Consider the following 15,340-nt stretch of genomic DNA (forward strand, 5'->3'; position numbering starts at 1 on the left):
TATTATTATTAACGTTTTATTTGCTGTCATCCTACAGTACAGCCAGTGTAACCACGGATACAGCCAATCACCTGCTGAATGATGCTTTTCAATACATAATTTTAGGTACCTAAGCTAGAGTTCAACACAGGTCTCAGGTAATTAATTTACACCATCTGTTTTGTTAAGAAGTGTGCATATGATATCGCTGTCTCTTTCCTCTGCACATTTCTATCTTCGCACAACAACTTCTAATACCTACACTGCACCGAGGCCTTGAGACAACGCTCCTTTCTTTACGTTTTTCTAGAAGAATGGGAAACATATACACAACTAAATCATATTCTAAAAAGCTTGTAAGTCAATATTTGATATGACCACCTTATTAGCACAGCCTGGACTCTCTTAGGTAAGCTTTCCTGTAATGTCTTTAAGCAGAATAGCTCTCCAGCCTTCTTAAAGGACATTCAAAGCTCTTTTATGCTGCCTTTTGTTCTGTTCTTTGTCAATATGATCCCACGCTGCTTTAGTAATATTGTGGCGTGAGCTCTGGGGAGGCCGATCCATGACCGACAGTGTTTCAGTGTGTTTTTCTATCCAGGTATGCTTTTACTAGATTGGCGTTTGGGATCATTATCATGCTGAAATGTTTTCACTGATAAAGATGTTGCAGATGGTACTGCATGGTAAAAGTCTCCAGCGTGTTTTACAGATGGCTGTAGACACTGCTGTACCTCTCTCCTAACTTCACATATTTAAATTTGGATTCATCGCTCCATAAGACTTGTTGTCACTGATTTTTAGTCCAATTATTCTAATGTAATTTAGCATATCTCAGCCTTCCCCACCCATTTCTCTTCCTTAAGTATGGCTTCTTGACAGCCACTCTTCCACTCAGACCATTTCTGATGAGGCTTCAGTGAACAGTAAATGGATCAACTTAAGATCCAGATACATCTCTCAGGTCCTGTGGCAGGTCTTTGCTGGATTTTGTCCTATTTCTTAAGGACCTGACTCACATACTGTTCATCTGCTGTATGATTTTTCAGCCTGCCACTTCTGCTTTTGTCCTCCACTAGTCCATTTTCCTCTCACCAAGTTGTACACGCAGTATAATGTGGAAATATGCCACATTATTGGCTAATAGCTCTCTGGAAATAACTAACTAACTAACGAACTAACTAACTAATAATACTATTTTATGTCAGATTTGTCTTGGAAATTTACAGATTCAACAGCAGAAATGGGAAACAAATTATGTGTTTTGTGACAGGCTGCTAGTAACTAAATGCTAAATTTGCTAAATTGCGGTTCATGTGTAGACACAACACTGGTTTATCTCGTGATTCATAGGTACACTAACAAACAAAAGCATTTCTCTGAAGATGGTCAAATACAAGGACTGGACTGAAAATGAGTGGAAAAGCAACCAATGTCCAAATAAAACTTTGAAAGACCTTCGGAAAGCTTGAAAACATACATGCAAACATGTATATCAGGAATTTCTGGCTCATTAGAAGCGAAACATAAAGGAAAGACAGGTGGCTCAAGACTTTTGCACAGTTCTGTAATACTGATGAAATGCAATCAACACTGCAATAAATTTGACCTTTAATATTGCACTGAATAAAATAAAAGAAACACCTGTCAGTATAGCCCAAAACATTTTAACAAAACAACAAATGACAAAAATATTGTTGCATCACGCCGCATCAGGTTTAAATAGCTATATACATATAAGCTACCTAGCAGAGAATACAGCGGAAATGTAAGTAAAGCTTGATAAAAAACCCTGATGAACTTAATGGAGCTCAAATAGAATGCAAACTCTTTCCTGGAGGCTCTTGTACTGACCTTCTCGAGCAGGTATCCGATCACCAGAAAGCCTTTACCGCCCAGCATTTGCTCCTGCATGGCCACTGAGCTTTTCAGCAGCTCCACCAGGAATGCCAGCAGAGTAGCACTGCAACATAAGCACACACCAGCAATGCTGCATTGAAATCACTACTGGACAAACATGTTTACTACTGCAGGCAAGACGATCCATGCCGTGTTTGCTTCATCACTCTTCAGACCCACATTCATATACCCCAGCATATATTTTTAATAAGCAAGGTGCTTTGCTGTTTCTTATTGTCATTTCCTTGATGATATATTTTTTAAATAATCGGACTGCAAAGCTGCTCGATACTGGATGTAACTGGATTAATACTGATGAGATGGGGCGGTTTAGGGGAATCTCGGAGCAAGGAGAACATGTTGACTTTCTAAAACACCTTGCTCTTCCTCCTTTTACTCTCTGTAATCAGTTATTTTGTAGCCTGCAGCACAACCGAGGTTATTCTTTTAAAAGAAAGACAACTCTCCCACATACGACATTTACCTTTCTCTAATGTCAACCATTGTCTATATTTACTTCTTCTCATTTTCCCTAGTTTGTTTCGGGGTCCCTACTAGGATCAGCTGCAGCACTGCATAGCAAACAAAACATGTAATATTTTGAAGCTTCAGCCTGATTTCCTCTGCTGGAAAAGAAAAAAATGGTGCAGTTGATATAAGTGCTCTTCAGACAGCCATCAGGTTCTCTGTATTTATGCAGATGACTCACCAGACAGTGGTGTCCACGCTGCTGTCATTGAGCTGCTTGTAGTCCAGCTGTGCAAAGAGAGGGAACAGGACCTGTATGCCTCCTATAGAGTGAATGGCACTGTGGATGGAGTGGGTAACAATAGCCTTCACATCCTGGGGGTTGGAAAAAAGACTGTTAGCGCTGACTTTATTTGACATGTTCACACAGTAGAAATCACATGCTCACTTCCACTATTAAAGAGCAAACAGCTCTCATATGCAGACTTAACAATAGAAAATGTTGCAGACATTTTTTTATTCCACATATGGTAATTTAAGACTCGCTTCTTTTCACACACACATTTAGTGCATCTATTGTTTTGTTTTTTTAAAGACTAGTTTTAGATCCCACAGAGACAAATTGAAACAATTTACTTCAAAATAATTTTAATTATCTCAAAACGGAGCATTTCCTTAGGGCTATAAATGGTACCTGTGTACCACTTTAAGCTGTTTTAACCCACTGAACTAAAATCATGAAAAAGGCGACTGCAAGACCTTCCTTAACTAAATTAACTGGATAAGAAAACAGGACTCCCTTTGTGCCCTCATAATTATAAAATAGAGAATTTGCTGCCTGAATGGTTGGTGCATTTTTCACACACTGTGCAACTGAGGGAATTCTCAGAAATCAGGAGATTTTTTTTTAAGAAAAGAAAAGCACCACTGGTTGAGCAGACCTCCATCAACCTTGAAAGATATATGCTTAAACATAACTACAAGCAGTATCCTTCAAAGAAGGTTAAACTAAGATCTAAGAGTCCTGTCAAAATCAAATCTGTTTTCTATATTTTCTTAAATATCATACCAGCTATAATATCTTATACTGAGGAAATCCCTTATATCTACAGTACTCCAAGCAAGGTAAATACCACTTATTTTTCACAAATGCAATTGAGGCGAGCGTGAGTCAGCCTATGAAAAACTAGCTTGATAATCACACTGAGCAATCACTTCATTCCACTTCAGTCATTCACATATGCATTACTAAACACATCAAGAGCTGTGGGCTGTGATTTAGAGCGAGCTCTCTCAGAAGAAACAAGCCAAACTAACCTGTAGCATGAGTGCGTGCGGTGAGTGGACAAAGATGGAAGGGTTTTCCCTGGGCGACGACTCCAGGCAGAGCTGGGCATCCGTTGCCTTGGCGTTGTAGGTGAAAGAGATGGAGCTGGCCAGCTTTCCGTCATACAACACCTGCTTGTGGTGCTCAGCCAAGTGGATGTCGCTCTCGGACTTGAACTTGAAAGTGCTCTGCAGTGGCGGTGGAGGTGGAGGAGGAGGAAGAAGAAGATGTCAAGGGTTGTGTGAGGAAACCATTGAATCAGACAGACAAATGACTTTCCCCGAGACGACAGAAGCGCGTCTCTGTGTGCACAAGTTCAACACCCAAAATGGAGTCTGCTTAATTGCAGCATGAGCCGTGTGTAAACAACACAGCATTAGCTTAATGAACACAGCGCTAACCCGGGCACTAATTCAATTAGCCCAGAATAAGAGATGGATGGGGGAGCGGATGTGTGGGAGAGGAGCACTCGGAGATCCAAATTTATCACTCTCTTTGTAGTCCACCAACACCAAACACACAAAAGAGAAGGGAAACATTATTTACATTTATCCCACAAAAAAAACAACAAAAAACCCACACAGCCTGGAATCTAAAATAGCTTTACTTTGGATCATTTTCTCACTTTTCTGTTCCTCCACTGACATTATGGACGAATGTAACACAGCAGTATGTTGAAACCAGGACACGCGGTCTAAAGATAGACGCATTTCTTTAGTCCACGCACAAATTGTAGGAACTGTAGGTTGCACTTCATCTGTATCTATATCCGTCTATCTGCACAGGTCTCTGGGTTCATGTGTCCTGCAGCAGTGCTGCTACACACAAAGTATAAAGCCCAGCAGATGAAAGGCCAGCGGACTGATCTGCCACCCTCTGCAGCAGCTCTAGGCGGGGGCCGCTCTCCACCTACAAGCGTCTGGGTCCCCAGGTACCTCACTCAGCCTGACTGCACAGGAAAGCCGCGGGCCGATGACAGACCTGCAGGCCCGTCTTCTTCTAAACCTTTCATCTGAGGTCTAGCGTAAAAAAAGATTAAAAATGCCCTGAGCAGTTTTAACCATGCACCACTAAATGTAACATCCTTATTTCCATCCAAGGGCTGAATACAAATTTACACTAAACCTTCTCTGATTCAGTTACGAGAAACACAAAACGCTTCCTTGCATGGACACGCAAAGAGGAGCCGGGAGAGGCCACTAATCTGCATCTAAAGCCACTTTTCACACAGTCTTCACAGCACAGCATTGTTTGCAAGAGTAATTAATGGTAATTACAGCATGCTTCTATTTTCTGAATTAAGAAGATATTACTTTAGTCAGATACGGGAGCTGATGACCCCGTGTTAAACAGCTCCTCTGTGAAGCAGCGTGTGTCAATAAGCTTATCTGTTAAAAATTGTCTGAAATTCTGCAATAATTCTTCACAATCACTAATAAAAAGCCTCTTCAGTTTATTTTGGAGCGGGCCCTACAAAAGTATTGTATAGCCTGAATGTGAAATTAATGCACTTATTAGGATGCAGATTTATTGCAGCGTCAGCCTGTTTATTGTGCTGTACTTACAAGGTGTGTGTGTGTGTGTATAGACGCAGCTCTTTTAAATGTGAGCTTGCATTCAGGTTGCCATAGTAAAAAGGGGGAAGGCGGGCTGCTGAAAGCGTGAAAGATCTTTGCTGACTCTTCAAAGTACGAAGACATAAGGGGATATCCGTCAGGTGGAAGGAGGAACATGCATTAAAGCGTGGGTTTTTACATATGTAAAGCCTTACGCGGCTGCACTTAAAAACATGTGTCCCCTCACACCGAAAGGAATGAAAGCGACAACTCTTGCCTTTTTCGCACCTGACAGATGCAGATGCGACATGGCCTGCAGTGATAACGGCGCACGAGCCCGTGCACGCACGCTTAAACCATTCAGCTCATCCTTCGCCTGCCTGCAACTCCAGACAGTTTACTGAATGACGGCCAACTCTTCAGGATGAGAATTCCAGCATCTGACAGAAATGTTTCCTGACTTATTATAAGCTATTTATAAAAAAAAAATATATCTAAATCTAGGACTGGCTATCTGTAAATATTCAAAACTAAATGTCAACTCTAAACACTTTCTAAAACTGAATTAGAGCAAAAATATCAGAAATCTACCAAGACATTTGTAGCCAGCGTTAGTCACACATGTTAATCTGCACAGAAATCTAAAGGTTCAACATTAACAACTCGCACCACAAAAAAAGATTGTGAATGTCACTATAATGAAACATATGAGACATACACACAACAACACACACAAGCGCACAATGCAGGTGTCCAGATACATACTCGCATGGTTCATTAATTAAGTTGTGGCCAGATTGCTGGCAGAGCTCTGCAACGAGGACATCTGGACCTCCTATAAACAGTGTAACCAATGACATATTCAACACATGAGTGGCAGGACATATACAGAACACACACATACACACGCAGAGGAAGATAAAAATAACACCAGAGCTTCCTTTCAACCGTGGCCCGCACAGAAAAACAAGACGTTATGTCCCGTCTTCTTCTGTCATTAGGAGAACATGGAAGTGCTGAACTGCGCACGCAGACATTTAGCACAAACAGCGTGTCAGCCATTATAAGCCTCGTCGAACCGGAACACCACGCGCACCCTCACTGTGCTAAAGCAGAGTGTCTGTCTGCTTCCTGTTCCTCATTACTGAACAGTAACACTGACAGTGGCCGGGACTAAGAAGCCGCATACGGCTGCGCGCACACATACTGTGTGTATATATGTGGATACAGTTCGATTAAACACAGACTAGGCAAAACCCAAGAAGAAACGTATAACACACACACACATACGTCCACATATGCGTGAAGCCACGGGAACGAGGACCGACCTACATTCGAGTTAAGACAGGAAGCTGCGTGACACAAACAGACCCACTGGCGTCCCTCCTTTGGCTGAGCGAAAAGCCCACGCACTTGTCATTACAATGCCAGCGCCGAGGCCTGTGGCTTTAAAACAACTGAGCCATTTAATGGTCTCTTCTGGGCATCTGAGAAGCCCATTCTAAGCCATGCAGAGAGGCAATCATCTGACTGATCAGCCTCAGGAAACTGTGGGCTGTGACAGAGAGAGGAATCAGTATTCATGGCAGAGAAACAGCAAACCCCATGCATGCGATCATTTCGAGGAGCACAAGAGAAGTCTAGTTCATCAAATGCCTCGATGATTAAAAGAAAAAAGGAAAGGTGTAAAGGCCACATGTATGATTCAGCGCTCGTATATGAGAGACAGCTCTAACTCCTGCATTCTATATACTGCATCTTTCCCCGTCAGCGTCACAGTGACAATTTCAAATCCCTTCACCGGTGCGCCTGTAGTTTCACTTTCAGGCCGGCCAGATCTTTACTGCATCCCATTCACCTGTTCTCCTTCCCCCAGATCGCTCATGTATACACACAGCTGCCATCTAATACATGCAAACATGCCAAAGAAAAACATTATTTAAAAGAACAAAATCTGATTAAGGATATTTTCTTTCTAATAAGCAGCTGAAATCACATCAGCTGCCTTATCCCCATGACGACTCGCGGTTTTTAAAATTCTGACATCTTTGGACACCTTCATAAACAAGTCGTAAGTGGCCTGAGGCGTGCGAGTGTGCCAAAACAAGAAGCAGACAGCTGGCAAGGCATTTCAGCTGCCACTGATAGCCAGACCAAAAGGCAGAAACTGTGATTTCTAAAGCAATCAGAGCTCAACACCCAACATTGTGAAGCCTCATTTAAATAACTTTAATAACCACAGGAACACAAAGTCCTAAAAAAAAAACCAAAAAACACTTGAGTTAAAATGTGGCATGTATGGATAGTTCTGTATTTGCCTTTTGTGCCTTTTTAACGTCAAGGAAATGAGTGCAACCAAAAAAAAAAAACTAGGTGTATGAGTAAATCTAGGCATTCAAAAAGCTCACTGAGAAGGAAGGTAGATGAACTCAAGCTGTACAACATCATCTGCTGCTGTCTTCACAAACTGATGTTGATGACACTGAAACTGACAGAAGCACGATGAATCAAATGGAAAAACTCCTGCACCTTTTAGATTACATTACTGATGACCTCTATGAGAAAGCCTGGCTTTGAACAATAACGTTTGATGTATATTTTTACATTTAGTTTTCTAAGACGTGCGTTTTCTATACTGGAATAAACTTGGTATTATTGTTAAAAATGTGTACAGATGTTTTTTACCTGCTTTCAAGTTACGGCTTCACACATTAGAGCTAAAAAGCAAGAAGTAGCTTCAACTTAAACCAAGACAACGGACACGTCAACAGTAGCAGCAGAGAAAAGTCTTATAAACAGATAAATGTTTGAAGTGCCTAAAAAAATGTTCTTATTTAAAATACTACTTCTAATCAGCTCGTTAAACACACTTCATATTCTAGTACTGGGATGAAGTACTTCATAATGTCTTCAACAGGGTCCTGAAAACACTGCTCAGAGATTCTGGTCCATATTGACATGATAGCACCACACAGCTCGTTCCACCACATCCCAAAGGTGCCCGACTGGGTTGAGATCTGGTGACTGTGGAGGCCATTTGAGTGCACTGTCATGTTCAAGAAACCAGTTTGAAATGATTTGGTACATTATCCTGCTGGAAGCAGCCATCAGTAGATGGGTACGCTGTGGTCATACAGCGATGGACGTGGTCAGCCACAATACTCTGTGGGGCTGTGTTGTTTAAACCATGCTCGCTTGGTACCAAGTGTGCCAAGATAATATGCTCCACACCATTACCCCTCCACCAGCCTGAACTCATGGCACAAGGCAGGATGGACCCATGCTTTCATGTTGTTTACACATTCGGACCCTACCATACAATCACAATAGACAAGGAGACTCATAAAAACCAGATGTTTTTCCAAGCTTCTATCCAGTGTTGGTTTTGTAGCCTTCTTAGTTTTTTTAAAGTTCAACCCTGCCTTTAACTTTAAAATAGTGCAATAATTAAGATTTGTGGTCTGTGGTGAGGCCCCAATATTTCAAGATCGCCTTGATTTATGATATTACATTTAATCAAACACCGTTATTGTTTGTGTTTAAATCAGCACACAGCAGGTACCAGTGCACAGTGCAGACTTTGAAGATACAGGTAAAATCCTCAGGTTATAAACAACAACATGAATGGAAACCGACAGCATATAGAAACATTAAATAATAGTCAGGAGGCCGGGATGTTCTAACTGTGACACTGAAGCACTGCAAAGCATTTGGAGAACATGTGCTATAGTGGTGATAAGCATGGATGCGGGCGCTATCTCACCTTGTATCCTGGGCCGAGCTGGTGAATAGCAAAAATCTGAGCTGGGTTGAGAGCTTCACTGAAAACGTAAATGGCCCCCAGCTGACCGCAGAACACCCTGTTAGCATCTGCTGTCTCTGATGAACCCAGGAAACACTTGTCGTAACTCTGAAGGAAAGACAGAGCACAAGATAATGTTACCTTTCAGACATAATCAAACAGAAATGTAATCAGAGTAATCGACAGTTTGGAGAAAAATAATATGTTTTGAAGTTTGCTGATCTTTACAGTGATCTGAAAGACAGATATGGTTCATTTTGAATCATAAGATCTCTGAAGCTATAAACAGTGGATGGTGGAAAACAGATAAACCTTTGATAGCTGCTGGTTCCTAATCGCTCGGTCCCAACTCTACTCTCACCTGCTATTGCATTTGTCCCGTTCGCTCTCATAGCCCTTATCACAATGAAATCTTTACTCCTCTGCCTTTTTTCAAAATGAGGACAAACGTTTTATCTTCGGCCCTCAGGACCAAACAAACCCCGATACCGTCGACGTTTTCCGAGACCCTTGATTTCAAGTCTCTGAATGAGCTGCATGAACAGCAAAACCCTCTCCCTCAGTTTCTTACAACAACGTCAACCTTCAATACCAGCAGAAATGTCAAAAGCTGGCCAGGATGGAAGGGGAACAAAGGCCGTGCAGCTACCTGTCACCTGCTAAATGGAAAAGTTGGAAGTTGGAGTTTGGGTGAGCTATGTTGGAAAGAGGCCCAAGGACAACTTTGTTCCTGCTGACAAATGCAGAGGGCAAACCTCAGATGTCTGCCAATATCACAACAGGAGAGAGGTGTGAAGTAGAGCCAGGCCAGTACTGGATTTCTGACAGTGCTGCGGAAATCCTTATTTTGAAGCTAAATCTATTTTTTTAAGCAATCGTCAAATAGAAGCAGCTGAATAATGAACTTCGCGTTCATAATCAACTGTGCACGCTACCACGTAAAATCCACAGCAAACAACATCAGCGCCCTTACATCGTTGGTGTTGACGTGCCAGGCCATATCACCATAGGAGACCAGCTGACCGTTCACATAGCAACGGATCTCGGAGTTCCTCCAGCGGTTGTAGATGTGGACGATGCTGATCATATACCACTGAAAAATTGAAAAAACACATTAAAATAAAACACACACACAAGATGATTAATCAAAACAAGAAAAGCATCACTGCACCAAATTACCAAAACAAGAACTAAATGTTCTTTGATTTACCCGAGGCTTTTATATTTGTGGGAGTTCTTCAGAACTGTTTCGTGACGACTGAGACCTTTCTTGTTTTGGTTTTTTTCGTTTTTATATACAACCAGAACGGTATTTTAATCGATTTTATTCCTCTGCCTCTGCTCTCACCTTGGCTATTACTGACAGTTGTTTGTCCATCAGACGCATTACATCCAAACCCTCAGGGCTGAATTGAAACTAAATTGAAACTTAGTGAAAAGGTGACGCATTCATACTGAGAACTGAGAAATACGGCAACGGCCTTGGCGTATAATGTTTACTGCTGCGGGGGTCGGGCGGTCCACAGCGATGACACCTGAGTCCCGTGCTGCAATTGCACTTTTTGGGATTTCCTATTTTTATACCTCATCTGCTTTTGAAATGCAGAGCGAGTTATAGCCTGTTGTCATGTGTTTGTTGGGGTGTTGTGCTGTGACAGCAGAGAGGAAAACCAAGAGTGAAACACACAACGACAAAAAAAAAAAAAAAACACAAAAAAGGGCTCACAAGTTAGGCAAATAATTTGCTTTTTTTTTTCTTTTTTTTTTTTCCCTTTTGCTTCTCAGAGAGAGTGAAGGGATCTCTCGGGGTTGCAAGTAATAGAAGGAAAAACACTGTCAGCCTTGATTGCTCCAAAATATCTGGTACACTGATGTTGTTGATTTGGACAATGGCTCTGTTGGTGGCTGAATGCATCATACAGACTACTAAAGCTACTGTAAAAGCAAACCAGTTGAAGCCTGTGGTGAACAAAATGTGTTACTTGCACCTTTGCACTTGTTATTTAATAAACACAAACTACTGAAAGATATTGACAAAAGCCTCCTGCTGTATCCACTACTGTATGTTTTCATCAAGACTTTATTTTATTTCCTAGCTTAGTGAAAATTCATATCTTTGTAATACAGAGAATACTCACTCTCACTGCCCTCTACTTTAGCTCACTATAAGAAGGTCAGCTAACATGAATTACAACAGTGTTGAACTCATTTACTCAACAGAACGCTTGTTGTTCTCTCTCTTTTTTCACTTTGCCCACCTTTATAGTGCATGGCTACAGCAATATACTTGTGTGCCTTCATTAGAAAACATCTTCCCTGGTGATAATACACACAGGTTCCCTGGAGAGAGACTGCAATGGGGAACAGGAGTGCAAAGGGGAGGGTGGGGAAGCTATAATTTTGCAGGTGCATGTATACATGGGGAGTAGGGAGCACAAAGTGTGCGTTGCCAGCGTTCAGTCTCTCGTACATGCATGCACACACGCATTAACGCATGTGCACGACAAGGCAAAACGCTGTGAGACACGGTGGCTTTGAAATTTATCAAATGGAACCACTGGGAACTTCGTTAGGCGGTGCAGGGATTCTACTGGGTCAGCAAATCCTCTGGAAGGCCATCTCATCAAGTAATGTGTGTTTGTTTATGTGCGCGTGCGAGGATGTGTGCGAGCGCGTGTGTGGGACAGTGGCAAAATGCTGACAGCGCGGTACAGGGGCAGCGTGCAGGTCTTAATTGACAGACCTTATCTGGACTCATCAACATTCGGCGTGTGTGCAGAGAGATGAGGGAGAGCAGCAGCACTCTCCTGATGCTGTGTCATTTAACAAGTGGCACAGGAGCTCCAGAAAATGGGTGTTTCTTTTTCTTACCTTGCGGGGCTGGAAATCATATTTCACGCAGTGCTGAAAGCCTTTTCCTTTCGACTTCAACGATGTCACAATGAGGCAGTTTCCCACAAAGTGCGCGGAGTAACCGATTCCTTTACTGGTGCGAAAACTGAAGAAGAATGAGAAAGAGAAACACTCATTTCACTTTGGTGTAGAGTCGAGATACGAGTCTGAAAATGGCTGTGATAAGTTTTCAGCTAGCTGTAAATGAAAACAAATTAGCTTAGGCTAACTTTATGAATGAGCTGTCCCTCTTAATGGCATGTGAACCATGAAGCTGCTTAGACTAAAAGAGCTGGATTTTATTTCACAAATACAACTGCACCTCAAGATACCCTTACTACTGAAATACATGCACAAGGCACCTTTCACAGCCACATATCGCATCTTTTAGGGTCACAAAAAGCAGGATTTTAAGGTGCTTTCTTTTCAGCGATGCCAAGGGTCCCAGATTGTAGGTTTGTGAGAAACACCAGTAATCCCTCCATTTTACCCGCATAATTTTTCTCTTCCCGCGCTTGTAACCTCCACATAAAACCTAGTCTCACAGCTAAGCTTCTTCCTGAAACAAGCAGACATATTTTCTTTTTAAAATAGACCCAGAAGGATCGCGCATACAGCAGGAAGGAGATATAAATCCCTCTCAAGTGAATCCCTGGTACACATTAGTAGGACACGTACTGCGTTATCACGGCCTTCATGCAGCTGCTGAGGCCAATATCAGACAGGCAGCTGGAGTAGCAGCTGCATCTGGGGGAGGATGATAAGACCGGGGCCAGAGAAGAGGAGGCTGCCCTCCCTCTCTCGCACCCTGCTTACCATGACAACCTGACAAACCAAACTGTTACTAAGGAAACAAGATTACATCCGAGCACTTTTCCTGATTAGCACTCATCTCCGAGATAGTATCTGGAGGATATATGGAAGCACATCGCGCTTCCGTAGACGACTTCACAACCGTTTCCCTCCGTAATGAATCAGAGGGAGGAGAGGTGAAGGCAGGACGGCGCTAGTTAGTGTCAAAGAGCGAAGAGGTAGAGAGAAGAAGCCAAGCAGTGGCGTGAGGGAGTTCAATTAAATAAAAGGTCAAAGCTAATGAAGCTTCATAGCAGCTAACGGCTTGCACTTGCAACACTAACGGTGAGGCCAGCGAGGGCCAGAGCTGCACAGCGAGGAGGAGGCATCCACCCAACAGGTCACTTATAATGGAGTGTGTTGACATTTAAAGTTATGTTCTAATTTATTATCTGTTTATCTATTAACTTCCTAACCATGTCATTCAGTCTGACTAGTTAACTCATTATATTAAATGTTTCACTGAAGACACTCAAAAGCTGAACAAATGTAACGCTGGAAAAAGATTTGAATAGATCTGATTGTTTAGGATTCGGGAGCTATGTGATCATCGCTGTGTCTGTGGCCAGCTGACAACACAACACTTTAACACTCCTAAGATGAAAAAAAGATGGAAGTGAGGTGTTAGAAGAGCTGATCTGTTTCCTACGAGTCTCGCAGTACTGAAATTGCTGAAAAACACCATAAGAATGGACTCAAACAACTTCAGCATTTTTCTACATCTGATTTTAGACCAAAAATCCTCATTTTTATTTCCCTTTTCACAAATATAATATGGATTACGCGTCTAAACAGAAACATGATTAAAACAATGTCTTAACGCCTGTTGCAAATCAAAACAAACTATCACAATTTGTTTGCGATAGTCAACAGCGAGTGCTAACAGTTTGTTACTTGTCTAAAGCCGTCTGAGTATTTACTTGTATTAAAAAAAATTATTAAAAACCTACAAATGCAACTTGTTGTGATGATTGAAAACATGAAAAAAAATGCTTGTCTGATTTTCAGATTTTTTTATTTTTTATTTTAATCTTGTAACAGCTGCACTTTGACCCCATGACTCCGCGACAAGTTCCCACGGTGAGAGTTCTTAGGAATAGATAGACAGACACTTTGTTGATCCCACAAGGGAAACTGTGCTTGCTGTTGTGAACCCTTCTGAACAAGCCAAAAGTAGCTTTTGTTGCCTAAAGACAACAACAACTTCAGTTCATCCTCTGTCTCACACAAGCAGTTTGACCTCCCCTTCCTTTAACCCAGAATTCTTTTGATTCATTCAGTTTCTGACGTGACGTTAAAACCCATCACGTGCGTGCACCCTGACGGAAATCTGTCCACTCAACCTTTCCAAAAGCACCGATTGAAACCTTTCTTACATGCACATTTGTGAACCTATCCTGTATGGCGTTCATACAGATTGCGACAGATTGCAGTCTGCAGTATATTAAGTGCTTTCGCATACTGTGATTAAGTGCAGCACACTTTCAAACTGTGTCATCCGTGTTCACCTCAGGTTAGTTTTCTTCCAACTGTAACTATAATGCTTTTTGACATCCAGAAGGAACAGGCCTGAACTTGCTTTGTGCAGCTATGTCGGCTCCTCTGCTTGGATCAATAGTGAAAGCACAAGGACGTCTGTACGAACTAAAACCACTTCGTACACAAGTAAAATTTCTTTAAACTGAGAACACTAGCGAGTGCTGCCACTATAGAAATTTGCTCATGTCTGAGCCTCTTTTGTCATTTTCTTTTTCTCAAACCTATCTAGAGTTTTGTTTTTTTTAAAGCATACCAAGAGTCTACAAAGAAATCCTGTGCTTTTGTGATCCCGGAGGGCTGATAAAAAAACCCAACTTGGCGACGTTTGGATTCCTTTTCCTCGATTTAACGCCTCTCTAACACAATAATATCAGGGTGACATCATTAGGTCAACAAGTCAGGGAAATAAGTGCAAGATTCACAGCTAACAGAAACTCTTTAACAGTACTCGAGCTGATTTTTCATTGAAATTCAAGAAAACGTACACGTTTGAAGATGTTTAACTTTTTCAACAGTCCAGATGAATGAACTTACCAGTAGAGGTACGGCTTGTCTTTATCCACATTGATGTTGTTGAGTGGATCCTGCCTGAACCAAGTGTTGATAGTGAATCCGTTCTGGTATGGCCATTTGGCAATTGGTGGTAAAGCTATAGCCTGGAGCAGAACAATCAGCTATCACTACACTCATACGCACGAGAAAATGCCCTTTAATATGAGCTGACTGACTGCAAACAAGCATAGATTAATCTGGATAAAAAATAATTATTCTGATAGATAAGTGGTGTATAAGTGGTTAGTGCGTTCTGGTCGGTCTCACCGCTGCACTCCGGCCTGGAAAGTTGAAAAAGGTGTCCGGGCCGTGTCTCTGTGGCATCTGGTTCAACACTGACAACAGCTTGATAGCGTGTCTTGGCTGGAGGAGAGGAGGGAAGACCAAAGTGACTGCCATTATTAAGTGACAGATGCTCCCTATCAGGGGCACAGGAGAGAGTAAGACTGTTAAAAAAAAAAAACAACAACATGG

General features: G+C 41.9%; 1 protein-coding gene across 16 annotated transcripts in view; it reads right to left on the minus strand.

Moving 5' to 3' along the window:
* nbeaa (neurobeachin a) overlaps positions 1 to 15,340 on the minus strand; it is a 98,937-nt gene that overhangs the window by 46,964 nt on the left and 36,633 nt on the right. For all 16 annotated transcript variants that reach the window (XM_085289220.1, XM_085289213.1, XM_085289219.1 and 13 more), the window contains exons 4-11: positions 15,134 to 15,229; positions 14,849 to 14,970; positions 11,903 to 12,029; positions 10,005 to 10,124; positions 8,993 to 9,139; positions 3,664 to 3,861; positions 2,588 to 2,721; positions 1,834 to 1,942 (exon numbers count right to left, since the gene is read on the minus strand). In XM_085289220.1, the coding sequence (XP_085145346.1) occupies positions 1,834 to 1,942; positions 2,588 to 2,721; positions 3,664 to 3,861; positions 8,993 to 9,139; positions 10,005 to 10,124; positions 11,903 to 12,029; positions 14,849 to 14,970; positions 15,134 to 15,229 (1,053 nt within the window). The remainder of the gene's footprint in view (positions 1 to 1,833; positions 1,943 to 2,587; positions 2,722 to 3,663; positions 3,862 to 8,992; positions 9,140 to 10,004; positions 10,125 to 11,902; positions 12,030 to 14,848; positions 14,971 to 15,133; positions 15,230 to 15,340) is intronic.

Source organism: Mchenga conophoros, linkage group LG10 (assembly GCF_057382185.1).
Source record: "Mchenga conophoros isolate Kocher_MC1m ecotype Shallow Benthic linkage group LG10, M_conophoros_male_GT1.1, whole genome shotgun sequence".
Lineage (NCBI taxonomy): Eukaryota > Metazoa > Chordata > Actinopteri > Cichliformes > Cichlidae > Mchenga > Mchenga conophoros.